This window comes from Sturnira hondurensis, unplaced genomic scaffold (genome assembly GCF_014824575.4).
Source record: "Sturnira hondurensis isolate 20B ecotype Veracruz unplaced genomic scaffold, ASM1482457v3 Scaffold0008908, whole genome shotgun sequence".
Taxonomy (NCBI): Eukaryota; Metazoa; Chordata; class Mammalia; order Chiroptera; family Phyllostomidae; genus Sturnira; species Sturnira hondurensis.
In genome coordinates this window covers 3,888,462-3,905,320 of record NW_028081539.1, presented here as the reverse complement: position 1 = coordinate 3,905,320, position 16,859 = coordinate 3,888,462, and the positions used below count along the sequence as shown (strand labels likewise).

At 39.2% G+C, this 16,859-nt stretch overlaps 1 protein-coding gene across 11 annotated transcripts in view; it reads right to left on the bottom strand.

Moving 5' to 3' along the window:
* DST (dystonin) overlaps positions 1-16,859 on the bottom strand; it is a 442,077-nt gene that overhangs the window by 203,429 nt on the left and 221,789 nt on the right. For 10 of the 11 annotated variants that reach the window (XM_037056335.1, XM_037056336.1, XM_037056337.1 and 7 more), the window contains 2 exons: positions 15,957-16,034; positions 14,290-14,382 (listed from right to left, as the gene is read on the bottom strand). In XM_037056335.1, the coding sequence (XP_036912230.1) occupies positions 14,290-14,382; positions 15,957-16,034 (171 nt within the window). Of the gene's footprint in view, positions 1-8,373; positions 9,484-14,289; positions 14,383-15,956; positions 16,035-16,859 lie in introns of those variants that run through there. The other variant, XM_037056338.1, reaches the window with a different exon arrangement.

Here is a 16,859-nt window from a genome sequence, read left to right as displayed (position 1 = left end):
GTTGAGTCACAGACTCCCTAAAAGGTAGTGCACATTTTTAAAAATGTATGCATTTCATTATTCTATGTAAGGCAAATAATAAAACTTTTGTTTTTTAAGTTTTTTAATAATTATAACATATTAAAAAGATTAAAACTTTTCAATAAACTTTACTATTTGAATATCATGCTAACTGAAGTAAGTCATATGGAAAAGGCCAGGAACCATATGATTTCACTCACTGGAGGGATGAATATAAAACAGAAAGCAGCAAATGAACAAATAAAACAAACAAACTCATAAACACAGACAACAGTAGGGTGATTCCCAGGAGGAAAGCAGGGTGGGGAGAGAATGAAAAGAGCAAAAGAGGTCAAATGTATGGTGATGAAAACACACTAGACTTTGGGTGGTAAACACACAGTGCAATATGCAGGTAATGTATTATAAAATTATAACCAATGTCACCAGAAGAAATTTAAATAAATAAGTACATATTTATGTTTGACACTGGAAAATATCTCTAAAGTTAAGAAAACTAAGATATTTAGTTTTGAGCAGGCCATAAATAGAGTGAAGCATTAAGGAACCAGGGGAACTCAAACCAAAAAAGCTCAAAGCCATTTGGCGAACTCCCTAGTCCCACTGGTGACCTAGCCTACGCTGAAAGGGGGGCCACGCCTGTCCAAGGTCTAATAGCACACAAGCAGGAGGACCAGGGTATGGCCTTAGGTCTCCAAAATTCCAGTTCAGAATCTGCAAGAAGAAAGTCATATTTCTCCTGCATATTTAAAAGAGAAACTTACGCTGACAACTCAGACTAGTTTGTCCTCTGTGTCAGTAGCCACCATGACTGTTTCCTCTCAGGGCACTGACCGCTGGGAAAATGGCCTTACAAACATAGGTCACAAGGGGGCATGGCCTAGCTTTGCCTCAGCCCCTAACAGTCAAGGTTCTTCAGTCAAGGCCTTTTGCACTGGAGCTTATCAGTCTCCGTACTGGTAAAGCCGCTGATACACGCAACACTACACATGTTCAGGGGGAGATACACCTGGGAACGTCAGGGTCAGAAACACTCCTCAGTGGATCAGGCACACTGCCTTAACAGACAGCCTTTACTCCCACATGAGAGCACTCCGCCCTGGCATTACCTTTCCTCCTCTCTCATGCTTATTGTCAATAATGCCTTTGAAATGTATCTGTACTCAGGTGTAAATAACCAATGCTACCTTCAAAAATTGGCTCCTCTCCGGGCTATTTCTTTTCTGATAGGTGGACAAAATTTCAAGGTAATTATGGGATTAAAGGAATGTAATGTCTGAGACATAACAGGTACTCAGTAAACATTTACTGAACAAACAGTGCGAGGACACGTGGAGCTGGGGACGACAGGCAGCAGCCTGCTCTGCCCACGCAGAACGCTTTTTGTCCAACGGAGAGCAAGTTAGCGCTCCGTTAAAATTTTTGAAAATGTGTACAGTTCTTCCACNACAAAATTTCAAGGTAATTATGGGATTAAAGGAATGTAATGTCTGAGACATAACAGGTACTCAGTAAACATTTACTGAACAAACAGTGCGAGGACACGTGGAGCTGGGGACGACAGGCAGCAGCCTGCTCTGCCCACGCAGAACGCTTTTTGTCCAACGGAGAGCAAGTAGCGCTCCGTTAAAATTTTTGAAAATGTGTACAGTTCTTCCACTCAACAGACCGTGACAAGAGGCTTTCTCTTTTTCACAAGAGCAGAAGATATTAATATGATAAAAGTCATAAAGTGCTGACAGTCTACTAAGTCTTCGTCAAATATATCACCTCATTTAATCTTCAAAAGAGGAAACCACCTTATTTTACAAATGTGGAAAGTAAGGCTTGGGTTGAATTTAAGTCCTCTGACTCAAGATCTCATAAGTTCTCTTTCCTCTACTATTCCAGATCTACAGTGACTGCCTACAGCATTCCAGAAAGAGTGTTATCTCCTTCACAGGAGCAAAAACTATTTAAAGGACACACCGTAGATAAAGAACTGATAGCTAGTCCACTGTTCTTCCCTACAAAACACAAAATCCCTATTGGTTTAGGGGATTGGACACAGGAGCATTATCAAAGGAAATTCAATTCCTTTTACATTTTTGTTAAAATAAAAAAAATAGAGTTTATACTACTTGAGAGACTTTAGTATTATTGAGAATGAAAGTAGCAGGCTAGAAAAGGTGGATCTCAAGATCCCTCTATTTCACGCTTCTCTTAATATAATCATTCCAAGAAGTTTACCTTGGAAGACGGGCACAGAGCTCTGAAGGGTTGCAACCTGTGTGCGACTCATAAAGGCACCACTTTCCAGCCCCGTGACTTCCCTGGACCTCAGTTTCCTCTCGTGTGAAGTACCTCGTCAAAGATGCTGAGAGACTCAGATGACATGCCCACAAGGTTCAATACAGTGTCTGCCCTCTAGTGAGCGAAGGTAACTGTGTACCAGGAAGAATATTGTTGCTTCAACTCTTTTATTCACAATACTCGACACTGTACTCAGGCAAAACAAAGTTGCATATTGACTTTGTCAACACAGGCAGAATCCCCAAGCCAAAGACAATCTCTTCAAAGATGTTTGAACTATTTTGGCAGAAACAAATGTAATCAACACATTTTTACTGTCTGTTTCCAAGTTTAAGAAATCTGTGAAAATGCCCCACAAAATATTTTTCACCAGAAATATGGCAAAAATATTTTGAAAATTGTTTTTGCTTAAGGTCTGCCTCCCTAAAAGGAAGAGTTAAATAGGGGATAAAAGCAAAAGGTCGATAGGCTTCAAGGGCTAATGCCCTAAACGGATGGCTGCCTTTAGCAAATGCTCATTTATTTCTTATTCATAGATGGGGAAAACTAACCATAGACATAATTATTCTTGTACAGCAAAGGGTTGTAAACTTCTGCATGTCCATTTAACCAAAAAGACAGAGGTATTATAATACTGACAGAGACCCAAAGTCCATGTAATTATTTTATAACTAAAATTTTTACCAACTAGTTATAAAATCCAAATGACTAGAAATAGTAAAAAAAATCACTTAAAAAGATGGAATATTTGAAAAGAAATGAGTCAGTCAACTGTAAGTCAAATGACTTTTGTTTTCAAGATCTGTAGAGGAATTGTACTATCTGAAAGGTGAAACAAAGATTTTATCATAGTCCTTGAATTCTAGATTCTGTAGCCTAACCTTCATGAAAGAGTTTGTTAAAGATAATAAAATTGGGCCCTGGCTGGTGTAGCTCAGTGGATTGAGCACGGGCCTGCGAACCAGAGGATCGCGGTTCGATTCCCAGTCAGGGCACATGCCTGGGTTGCAAGCCAGTGCCCGGCAGGGGACACACGATACATTGTGTGTCCTCTGCAGAAGCAACCATACATTGATATTTCTCTCCCTCTCTCCTTCCCTTCCCCTCTAAAGATAAATAAATAAAATATTTAAAAAAAAAAAAAAAGATAATAAAATTGGTTCTGGCTGGTGCAGCTCAGTGGGTTAAGTGCAGGCTGCGAACCCAAGGGTTGCCAGTTTGATTCCCAGTCAGAGCACGTGCTTGGATTGCAGGCCAGGTCCCCAGTGGGGGCCACGTGAGAGGCAACCACACATTGATGTTTCTCTCTCTCTTCTCCCTCCCTCTCTTCTCCTTCCCTTCCCCAGTCTCTAAAAATAAATAAATAAAGTCTTTAAAAGAAAGAAAAAAATTGAATAAGTATTTTGTTTCAGTGAACTTGAAGATTAATGTATTCTCACATGTTGAGACATTCTAAATTTTTTTCACACTTTTTTGATTTATTTTTTATTGTTGTTCAAGTACAGCTGTCTCCATTTCCCCCACCACTCTCCCTCACCCCACCCTCAATCCTACCTGCTTTCAGCTTTCTCCATGTGTTCTTTTTTTAATATATTTTATTGATTATACCATTACAGTTGTCCCATTCCCCTCTTCACTCCCCTCTACCTTGCACACCCCTCCCCCACCATGCCCCCCTTTCGTTCATGTCCATGTGTCACAAGTTCTTTAGATTCTGTATTTCCCATAGTATTCCTGCCCTCCCCCTCGTCTATTTTCTACCTACCGTCTATGCTACTTATTCTCTGCACCTTCTCCCTGCTTCTCCTCCTCCCACTCCCATTCTAAATTTTTAAGTGCTTATAATGTGAAAGTCAATTAATAAACATATTCAACTCTTCATTATTCAGACACTGATAACATATAATTAGTACAATGACCATACTCCTTCTCTTCTTGGCTTCTTTCCTACTTAGGTATCTGTGCTATTCATTGTCAATTCACCAAAGGATGAAAGGAGTATAAGAATAGTTCAGTTTTCATTACAGCTACACAGTATGGTGTGGGGGGGGTGTTAAAATCATTCATGATCATCATCTTAGAAGCTTAACTTTCAGGTGACTCAGTTTCCAGCCACGGTCCCTAGTCATTTGTTACGAGCAAACAATGGGGTGTAATGCATGCAGAAAAGAGATTTTCTCAGTATTTTATTTCTCCCAGAGTGGTGACTTTGGGTTCAATATATAACAAGTAAATAATAAATATTTGGTAGAAACATTAAAAAGGGGAGGGATGGCCCTGGCTGGTGTAGCTCAGTGGATTGAGTACGGGCCTGCAAACCACACGATCGTGGTTCGATTCCCAGTCAGGGCACATGCCTGGGTTGCAGGCCAGTTCCCGGTTCCCTGCAGGGGATGAATGAGAGGCAACCATACACTGATATTTCTCTCTCTCTCCTTCCCTTCCCCTCTAAGAAAAATAAATAAAATCTTAAAAAAAAGGGGGGAGGGATGGAGGAGGAAGTGAGAACACAAAACAATCAAAAAGCTATGCATATAAATACATGAATTCATAGAAATTTAAAACTGACTATATGTGGGGAAACTGCCTCAGTTAAATGTTCAGTTTAGTAGATACTTTGGGGTGAAATCTAAGCTCTTCCATTTACTGGTTGACTCCTCTGTAAAATGGAGCTAATAATAGAACCATTTCCTTGGCTGACTCTGAAGATTAAATAACAGAATGGTAGAGTGTCTGATATATAGTAGGACTCGACAAATTCCATTATTATTAAGAGTAGTATCATGGTCTAGTGCAATATCCTTTCTTTCTAGAACATAAACCGAAGACCTAGAGAACGGATGGAGATCATCCAAGTCACACAGCTCTCTGGAGGCAAAGCTTGACTAGAACTCACACCTCCTGCCTTCCAGCCCATAAGCCGCATTGCTCATCAGAAAACCCACGTTAAGAAGAAAAGAATGGCAGATGCTAACTAAGCTCAAGTGATGTTGGTTCTCAAAATCAGTGTTTTTGAGAAACATGTGGGAGGGTGCCTGAAACATCAGCAGTGCTCTCTCACGCCCCACTAGAAGGTACTCTGATCGAGTTAAATCTGGGGTAAGGAGTTTTCACATACATCCCAGGTGATTCTACTGCAAGGATCCTGGGGCCACACTTTGAGAAGCACTGCTGCGGGACGAGAAGGGCCGCGAGCTCCCTACCCATAGCCATGACCCATAGCCATGACCGTTAGACGCACCCTCGGAGCCCCGCCTGCTCTATGCCATTATCATCACTGGAGTGACAATAAGCATCTGTATTTTTTAAAGCTCCTCAGGTAACATGTACATGTGGTCAGTTACAGAGCCAATGGCCTATCAACAGAGAAAACAACCATTTATGCGGAAACCAATCTAAAGACTGGGATGAGGCAAGATTTGTGAAACGAAAGTAAAAAAGAATGGTTTGTGGGAGAAGCTCACATGCAAAGGTTGGAGACTGTCAGAAGGTACAGGAAGCCCATGAGTCTAAACAGACAAGGGGGCCCTGAGAAGGTAGAGAAGACAGTGAGCTCATTATTCCCTGCCCCCGAACATTGCCCTCCTTTGCCACCTCTGTTCATAACACTCACCCTTCACAGATGAATATGTGTTCCTATAGACATCCACCCCTGCTCTGACTCACATCAATCCCTTTCAGAACTTTGACAATTAATCAAAGTGGGATGTGGTGACACAGTTGAATTCAGCTAATGCCACTTAGTGTTGCTTTAAGGACATTATTTAACCTCTCTGAGTTTTTACTTCTTCATGCTATAAAAGAAAAACTGAACATTTTGCCTATTTCATACAGTTGTAATGATGATCCAAAAACAGGTGTCCAAAAGCCTTTTTTCAATTCTAAAGCAATGTACAAATCTAAGGTATGTCTTTCATTTTTTTACATTTATACCTCCTTATCCTAGTAAAGGTATGCTATGAGTTTCTACTATTTAGGCACGGAATGAGGGGCTGGCTGAGCCACCTCCACAGAACTCCTGAACATGGAAGGCCACTCTAGGTCAGCATGTGACTGCAATTAGGGTGATTTAAAGAGGACACAGGCTGGTCGCCTCTACGAAGACAGACAAATCTCACAGGATCAGTAACATTAAGAAAAGTTCAAAGACTCTCATTCTACTTTACTTGGAAGCAAACTGAAAAGTCATAAAGCCCAATCCTGCACACAAATGTCTCAGAGTAAGAATGGATCAAATAGAAAGCATATGAAAACATTCTTGAAGGAGTAAGTACAAAGAATAGGGGCTACAGCCCATTTCTGGGGTGTAATACTAATCAAGGGCTAAACGCTCTCATTTGCATCTAATTCTCCAATGAGGAACGTAAACTCCAATGCAAAACAAAGAGTTCTGGGCACAGTTCGAAAGGAAGGTAATGAAGCAAACAGAGTCAAACACCTCCAAAGCCACATGAAAAATATCCTAAGAGCGGAAGCTAAGTTGTTGGTTCTGACTCTGTGCAGCACCGAATACACAGTCTATCTGGACTACAGGGAAGTAGACATCAAACTCCTCAGGTAAATAAAAGCTACCCTGCTCACCTTTTACCAAAAATGTATGAGACTTTGTTACGTACATCCATATCACCATTATTCTACAAATTTGAATGGCAAGTTGATGACTATTTTCACACGTATTTTTCACTGAAGTTTCAAAAATTATTAGATACACAATTAGAAGGGAAAAGGGGGCTTATGTACCATGAGGAAACAGATTTTAAGAGTTTCCATTAATGAAAACACGTAAGCCTTACTTGAATCCAAATTATGAAAAAAAAAAAAATACAGTTGGAAAACATATGTGAGCAAACCAAGCGGTTCCATTCACAAACACGTGGCAGCCAAGCCACTTCCTCTCACACTGACCTTTATGCTAGACTTACACAGATAATGATGACATAGCCTGGATGCTTGCTTTGTGAAACGCAGCCACTGTAAAATGTAAATAGAGTTGATGACATGCTATTGGCAAGGTGTGGCGGTGTACATAAACAGGAACAGCGCCGGAGAACCGGAGGCTAAGGTTCATGGTGATTGTGCACACCAGCCCTAATAAAAGCCTCGTCCTGTCACCGTGCAATTGACCTCTGCCCCATGATGCAACGACCTGGCCAAGAGTGTTTAACATCACATGTACCACTCACGTCCAGAGTGTATGCTACAAGACACAGGTAGAAATAGCTTTTTTAAAAAGCCATTGAATCCCAACTAGTAACAGGTAGAGGAGGTTGCTTGGGTCATGTACTTCTCAGGCAAGTAAAATACACTCACCCACATTTTAAAGAAAACTAAAAACCCTAGGGAAGTGTCTAACGCTAAAGATTAGTGTTAGGAATAAAGATCTCAACATCCTGACAGTCTGTGTTATATTCAAATTCCTAGGACATGCTACCCAAATTATTCTGATTTTAGACTGGGATCAGGGAATAACCCATAACAAAGACACAGAATAGATAAGGGCAATTTCATCTGCGCCCCTCACCCCCAACATACACAGACGCGGAGACTTGAAAGCAATATATGAGTGTTTCTATATATAAAAACTGATAGAGAACTAGACTTTGGCTTTCCAACTTACCAATCAGCAAGTTGGTACCAATCACTGGATTCTATCCTCCCTGTGTTTGTCATGAAGCTATTGTCTCACCATGACCGCTTTCTGATTTAATTTTTGCCTGCAGTATTGCTAAGTTTCCAAAGGCTACTCCATTGGAAAAGGGAAGAAATATGAACTAAAGAAATTAGAAAGATGCACATTCTCTTAAAGAGGTAGTCCAACAATAACAAAAATGTATGGGCTTTTGAAGTTAAAGTGTGACTAAAGAAAGTGATGCCACAAGAAATAAAATCATAAAAATCAAACCTACAGCTACAAATTAAATGCACCAAGAACTCTACAGCTTTCACATAAACTGGTATGAAAATAACTTATAAAAAAAACAAATTGGCAGCACCGCAGTCAGATGTGAGTATCTGGAGAATGTACTTACACCTTAAACTCAGGTGCCACACCTCACTTACCTCATTTTCATTTGTGTCCCTGGAAGTAGAGGGCACGTTAGTACAGAGGGAATGACATCTCTCTTTTTCAAGCTGAAAATGGTGTATTTCATGAGGACAAAATCTCTCAGTGTTTTGCTTTTCTTGACCACTGCTAAAAGTTTTTGATGGGTCTTCAGAGAACTCACCATTTTCAAGTGATCTCTCTGTACCACAGTCAGTGGGACTGACGCTGGCTGCGTTTCGTAAAGAAAAAACATCAGTTTTGCTCTGGAATGTTATTTCTCTTGTGTTGACATCATCTACATACTTCTTCCTCTTTGCACAATATGGAGTGCTGTCTTGTTCTAAAATCCTTTCATCCAGCTCACTAACTTTTATTTCTGTTTCACTGCCTTCAGCAGGGGAAGTGTTCACACCGTAAGGCCAACTACTCACAGCACTCGGCAAAAGTTTCTGCTTAACACCGTCAGCTACCGCTCCTGCCTTCTCTTGCCGAATACCATCTTCCAGTGTAAGGTCTGGGGCAACAGATTCTTCCCGTGCCAGTCCCCTGGATAAAAGAACCGGCTGTTCTCTTGAGAGCTGAATGCTGCTCCTCTTCTTTCCTTCATTTTCATTGCTCGGCTCTCCTGGCTCTGTGTCATTTACAATTTTCTTGATCGGTTTTCTTCTGAAATATTTTCTTCCGGGAGAATATTTTTCAGGGCTCAAAGGAGTTTTGGCAGGATCTAAATATTGTTCTTCTTTCTCAGCTCTTACACATCCACAGACATTCCCCATTGGATTTGCAGAAGATCACAGTTCCACAGATTCACTCATTTCCAAAGCCAGGACTTACTTAGATCTCCATTAAATCCGAAAATTCCACTCTGACCTGTAATTCCTCAGACTGTGTGACCATCCTCTTCAGCGTGAGGCCATTTTGCTTATGAGAAAGGCACACGCAAGAAATGCCATGGCATCTTGCCCGGCTGTGTCCCTGTGTCTCATTAGACAGTGTGACTTATTTCTGGCCACCAATCCTCTTAGACAAACATCACTGCTCACTGTCAAACTGCAGCGCCGATGAGCTTGCAAGGCACACGCTCAGCTTCGTTATACAAGGAGGTTCTGACCCTCACTGTAACGTTCAGTTTTCTGAAGGCCAGCTACGCTACCCGAGTTTGCGTTAACCTTTGAAACTGTTTGTGATTCAACACATCGGAGTGCAAACAGAAAGCAAATGCCAGTGAGGAGACATTTACCAAAGTGCCTTTCACATTCAGTTTCAAAGTGCCTTTCGAATTTCCTTTCAGAGTCTCTACCACTTAACTTTTTCCCTTAAGAAACACCAGCTAATTTTGGTAGTTGAAAAGAAAACTCAAAAATCTCTGTAAAGTACATTAGGAGTTCTATTCAAAACAGCCATAAAAAAAAGGAACAGGACAATTTAACAGCTGAAGGACATATAATACGTGCATAATGCCTAAAATATTCTATTAAAATTGTTTCTAAAAAACTATTTTTCAAAATTGTTTGAAATGTTTTTCCTAGCCATTTCCATTATGTGCTCATTAGGATATTCGTGTAAGCAAATTGATAAGTTTTATGATTTAAAGCATGGAACACTCAGCCAAAAGAAACACTTGCGTGTTCTCTTACATGAATTAGGGCAGTTAAACTTTATATGTAACTTTTATAATTGTACCTTAGTTAAATATTACATAGTTTTTGTAGGGCCTTGCTATAAAAATAATGAGCCAGCATGGAACCTGATTATCTAAGGTGTGCATATTTCTAACACTGAGTCATACATAGCCAGGGCAGAAAGGAAATCAGTACGGCATGGCTGGACTTACACGTAAGAGAAATCATCTAATAAAAATAAACTGCTAATTGCTTTTTTCTACGTAGTGCTTGGACTGATCAAAAGATGAAACTCGTTAGGTTTTTCTAAATACAAATATAATTAAAGAGTCAGGCTAGCAATGTTGTTGATATTTGTCAATAATAGGCCTACATGGTAAGCTTTTCCTTAATCATTTAAAGAGAAAAGCAAACAAGCTTCCATGGCAAAAGTGAATATCCTAGAAGACAAGCTGGCAAAAATGAAGCCTCCAATTTGTTTTTTTTTGTTGTTCATTTTTATTTGATTTTCAGTGTCTTCAATGGCAATTAAACATTTTCCAAGAGAATTTACAAGCAGAACGGCTCGCATCTGCACCAACATGATGGAGGTGCAGCCAGTGATTTGCGCACCACCCGCCCCTGCCACACTGAGCAGCCGTCCAGGCTCAGGCCATTGCATAGCACCGCCCCCCCGCCCCCACCGTCTCAGAAATGGCCCAGCTTTACTGTGTCTGATAGTGGGCCATGACCTTGCAGAGCCAATCTGTAACATCAGTGAAAATTTCCCTTACTAAGACCTTCCTAATCCTACCGCAACACTCCTTCCTCTACATCCCTATTTGTATTTATATTGCAATAAATTTACCCCCCCCAGACTATACTCAGTTCTATGAACATTCTCCCAATAGACAGAACTACGTATTTCAGTATTTTAGTATCTCCGGATCTAGCAGATAGTAGCTAATGATACAAGAGTGCTGTGTTGATACTGCTCACCTTCCACAGTCTGTCTAGAAAATTGATTCAATGTGTGATGCTCATAAGAGATTAAAATAAATAAACTGGTCTTCTGACATTACTTCCCTTACTTATGTAAAGTATAGAGAGAAAGAAAGAAAAACAAAGCCTGTTCACTTTGAATGAGAATGACTACCGCTACTATCAACAGCCTTGTAGCTTGGCATAACTAGTAAAATTGTCCTAATATTAAATTATCATAGAACTAAAAAAAAGTCATTTCATCTAAGTAAAGGAACATCTCTGTTTTACAGAAAGATCGATGTGTTTCATTTAAATAGATCCTGGTCTAATTTTTAAATATTGTTGATAATGCAACAGTCATTATCTTCTGATTCAGGTGCTAAAACACGGTGGTCCTAAGAGAGGCCACACAATATTAGAACCAAAACTTCTTTTGGTGCTTCTGTGGCTGGTCCTCCTCTCTTCTCCAAAGACACCTGAACCCCAAAGAGCTTTCTTAATACATTATTCTTTTTCTGAGTGACATTTCACTTAAGTTTTCTCAGACTTAGGGTCTAAACATACTACCACCTCTAATTCACAATCATTTACTCATATTTTGGTCTGTTGTATTTCCTGTTTTCTGCTCCCAGGAACTTGGGAGTATTTCCTCCATGGTGTCTAGTGTCTTCCTTGTATACAAATTCTGAACCTGCTCTCAGTCTTAAATTTCTCCTGCTCACTAGTAGCATTTCATACTGCTCACTATGAAATGTCCACCTGAAGTTCTCTTCCCTTGATTTCATCAATACTACACATCCTTGTCCTTTCACCCATCTCCTCAAACATTCTTTTTCTGTTTCCCCAAATGGATCTTCTTCCTTCTGCACCCCTAATCATGAGCCCTCCCCCAAAGTGCCGTCCTTGGCTCTAAGCTCTTCTCCATGTACACACCTCTCTTAGATCCTCTAAGATTAGGAAGATCCCTTGTCTCTGACAGATTCAATGGTCATTTGTACACTGGTAACTCCCAAGTTTACCTGGACCTTTGACTTCTCAGCTCTGCTCTGCTCACAGACCTCCAACTGCTGAGCAGACAAATGGACAGGATGTCCCACCATGCCACTGAACCCACCAAGGTCTTTGGTTTTGCCCTTACCATCATCCCCATTTCTCTCAATAGTTCGGTTTTTTTCTTGGTTGCTTGCTTGCTTGCTTGCTTGCTTGGTTTTTACCCCCCGGGCTGAAAGTTTAGAGTCATCACCTTTATTCCCTCTCCTTCATCTTCTATTTACTATCACCTAAGTCCCTTTCTTCAAAATGTCATCTCTTGGATTCAATTGTTCAATTCAATTGTTCATCCCCACCTGAGTCTTGGCCCTTATCACTTTATCCAGAGATCTCCACCTCAACTTCTTAGATTATCTCCCTGACTGTGAATTCTGTAACTTTAATTATGTTACACAGAATGGACATGGAGAGGTTCCTAAAATACCACTTTTCAGGTGCAGGGTGAGTAAGTGGCTCACTCAGTGCCAGCACAGCCGTACATAAAGGAGCTGACAATGAAACTCAGCTCTGCCTCCCTCCAAACCCCGAGGAGTTTCCCTCTGCCCCACCGGGCTTCTTACTCTGAAATTCAAAACCCAGACACAGCCTGTCTTACCAGTTCTGTAGGTAGTGATGTGATTTGGCTCCCTGTCCCAATAGGTCTCTAACCCCCCAAAGTGGGGTTCTTGCAGTTTCAACCCTACTAAAAGTTGAGGGACTTGAACCACTTAGGGCTAATTAATGAATCCCTGAGAAAGTGGCCGAGGAACTCCATGTGAAATCAGCTTCTGGCCAGCTCTACTCAGTCTTTTCCCAATTCTGGCAACAAGGTCTGGCTCCACGCCCAAATCCCAGCCTTGGTGTAGTGCTCAGTGCTCTGGGTCCCATAAAGATGGGGCCCTCTAAAAATGTAAACCCACGGGCCTTGAGGGTCCTGCCCCCCGTTCCTATTTCTGGATCTCCCTGACACCGATGCCCAGCTGAGTGGGTATTCACCTATAATATAGGTATTCACCTATATTAGCCCTGGAGTCTGGTGGCCTGACACCTGGTTACCTGGGTCCCCTGGCACCTGAGTCTGCCCCTCTGCTTTCTGGTTGCTGCATGTTTGCTCAGCTGCCCGTTCAAAACCTGGGACTCACTCACCTAGACTCTAATTCCTCTAACTCTCTATACCTGTCCTAGTTTTCCTATTCCCCAATGAGCCCCAGGTATATTATTTTCCACCATTCTCCTACAAATCCTAGTCAGGATCCTATAGCCTAGTCAGTTGTTTTTTTTTAAATCCTCACCCAAGGAAGGGGGAGAGAGAGAGAAAAAAAAACACAAAACATCAACTAGCTGCCTCCTGTCCATGCACCAACCAAGGATCAAACCCACCACCTTTTGGTGAATGGGACAACACTCCAATCAACCTAGTTAGCCCCTTGGCCAGGGCCCCCAATCAAGTTTTTAAAAAGAAAAAATAAATCTAACTTTTCTCAAAATCTGGTTTAAAATCCCAGCTCCTTTCTGAAACTGACACGCTCGCTCTCTCTCCCACTTTCACAGTCCAGCCACACGGCAGTCAGTCAGTGAGGGGTGTCACGGGCCTGCTGTGGGTCAAACTCTGCTGCACCTGGAACACGGTGTGAGTGGGCGCGGCATCACTGAACTACAGCAAGTTCCAAAATTAGGAGTGCTTTTTGAGTGAAGATGATTTTGTCAAAATGTATGCTTTTACAGAAACTAAAAATCAAAAGTAACCCTCAACTGCCACAAGAATTATTAAATAATGATTCATAGCCGATCGATTTTTATTTATTTGCATTTATTCTCCTAAACTCTTTTTTGAAAAAGTGTAGTTCCACAGGAAAACAAGAATACTAATTCAGACCTCTTTATCATGTTTATACTGCCATCTAGTGTCTATCAATAAAAGAAAATAGTTTGCATAGTCGGGAAACTATCACATCAATGGAAGCCATTCTAAATTAAGGATTGAGTAATAAAATTTTCATATATCTAAGCCAGGTAATACTTCCAATAAACAAAAACCCTGTGTTTGTATTCAGTTAAAAAGAATCTTGTCTTCCAACTCTAAGATTATGAGTGCTGTCCTAACAACAGTCAAGTTGGCAACAATAAGAAACGGCGTACCAGGCTCACAAGTAGCTACTTGAGAAAAGAATAATACAAATATATTGTTTAAGAAAAGAAGCCTAAATTTATTTCCTCCCATAGTATATGCATGTGTAATTCAATTTTGAGGTGAACTATCTGAAAACTAGCAATAAGAGACTAAAAGAAATGACAATCAAGGAAAATTGAGCTTACCTGAAAGTGCAAAATTATTGTCCATATTAATCCCAAAGTCAATTTGGGATTTCCATCTGTTATGTCATCATTTCTAATATTCACTAATTTCACCTGTTTTATTTGCAAAGAGGAAAGAAAACAACATGTTTTTCAAACCATCACATGACTTATTTTCACCTGCATAAAAGCAATTATAAATTATACAAAGGAAAAAACTGAATGATTCAAATACCATAATCCTCAAAATATTATCTTACTCCCTATCTTCACTCACTTTAGATTGCAAATTATATGGTAATCACAAAGAAACATGAGCATTGCTTTAGTTTTGTCTTCTACCTTAAGTAATAAAATCATTCATTTGTCAAAACAAAATACAACTCAAGTGAGAAGTCCTCAGTACTTGAGATTTTTAAAATTGGAAGTTTGTAAATAAGTATTATTTTACAGTTAAGTAGGAAACAATTCTGAACCATAAAATAATGTTGAAAACTTTCTCCCCCTTCCTTCACAAAGGGAAAAAAGCTAGCATTATTTTTCTGTTTTTCATAAACTATTACCCAGATAAGTAAATATATGAGTGATTGGACATTTGGGCAGCTATTCAAATATAAAAAACATATATATCATAATCAGGTAAATAATGTAATGATGTCATCTAATGTTTACCTCCTGAATGGACAAAATAATTAAGTATCATGAACTGAATATCAAAAATTAAATACAATAATATCTAACATTTTACTTTCTGAACCAGATACTGCCAAAAATATTTCATACCAGGAGATATAATTAATCCTTCATGAAACTTCCACTAGAATTAAAAATGATCATGTAAATACCAAATAATATTTAAGTACAAAGTATTTACTAGAATTTAATAAATAAAACTCATTTTAATATTCCTAACAACCTAAATGAAGGACTAATATAAGATAGTTTCCCTCTCCCCTTTTCACTCCCTTCCTTTTTCCTACCCCATGAAAAATCAACATTGTTGCCACCTCTGATTTCCCATTGTTTTCAGCAACTTTTAATTCTCCCAAATTAAACCAATTATTCGGTCTACACGACTATAACACACAATGCTACCAAAATCAAGATCATATCCAACATGATGTTCATTCTTTTCCATGATTTCTTCTGAAACCTCAAGCCAGCTGGAGACTGTTGCCAGAAATGTTTTATTTTTAACCACTTACAAATTACTGAGTATTATCTATTTCTAAAAAATAAATTACTGCCTTATCACAATGAAATACTGAAAATACACTATTTTTTAAAGTATTATACAAAGTATTTTTTATAAAAATAATTTTATAAACTAAGTATAAAAATTAAGGTATTGCCTCCCCACTCCTAAGAACTGTTCAGAGACACTCTTAACATTCTGTGATTAACTTCCTAGGCAAAAGCACCCCGATCCTGACGGAAGAAAAATTGGTAGCTCTTATTCAAATGGAAATGTAGCCACTTGTAATTCCTCTAAACTTACACCAGCTATTAACTTTCTTTTGTCTGGAGTAAATGTTTAAAACCATTTCAAAACATTTGTCTTGCAAAAGCACAAGCATAATGATTATAATTCACAGTCATTTTAACCTTTTCATTCCCTAACAGATTCCTGTGTAGATGTACTCAGTCACATATGTGTATATGATTACAGTCTTTGAAAAACATCATACCTGGCGTCTTTTCAAATAGTCAAGTGCAATTTGTACATTCTGTAGTCTGTGGAAACGCATCCGACCTTTTTCTCTGGGCTAAGGATAGAAAAATGCAGGGTATAAAAAACACTACTTTCTAATACCACTGACCATGTGAAATATATTATATAAATATACTTCATGTTCATCTTAATATGTCAAAAGAGTATTTACTGTTTGGGTAAATGCATTCAATTTTCAAAGATAGTTCTGATTTTTTTTGTATTATCTGAGATTAAATTTAAACTACTAGGGATTTTTCCAAATGTATTTTGTTTACACAGATGCTTTATTCCAAAAAAAAAATACCATAGAACATATAGATTTTTACATTCACTAAACTACAATTCTAGCCTACAATTATTAAACTATTGATGCATAAAAAGAATTAAATGTCATTCTCCATTTTTCCCTTTTTAATGAGACTCTATTATCAAGATGATTCTTATAATTATATATGTATGGCGTGTAAATGAAAATAAGATAAAGTAGCATGCAATTAGTATAAAAAAATCACCAAGAAGGAGAAAGACAGTGGAGTTTTACTTAGCCATGATAGAGGAAGACAGAGAAGTAATTAAAGCCATATATTATATTTCCTCTTTATTTCATTTTAGTTTTTTTGCACAAAATCAGATGGACTCTATTTACATTGCTCGGGGATGGACATGATTATCCACTGTCTCGGGAAAGCTGATAAACCAGGATTCTGTTCCTTGATACCGTTTTCCTTAGGAAACAGTGCAACTTGGCAGAAGGAAAACATAAGGAAACAGAGTTGGGAAAACGCTTAACAAAAAACACAAAGGATGGAGCTGAAATTTACCACATCAAATCTTCCAAAAGGGGAAAAAAAGAGAAAACTTCTCAAATATGAAGAGG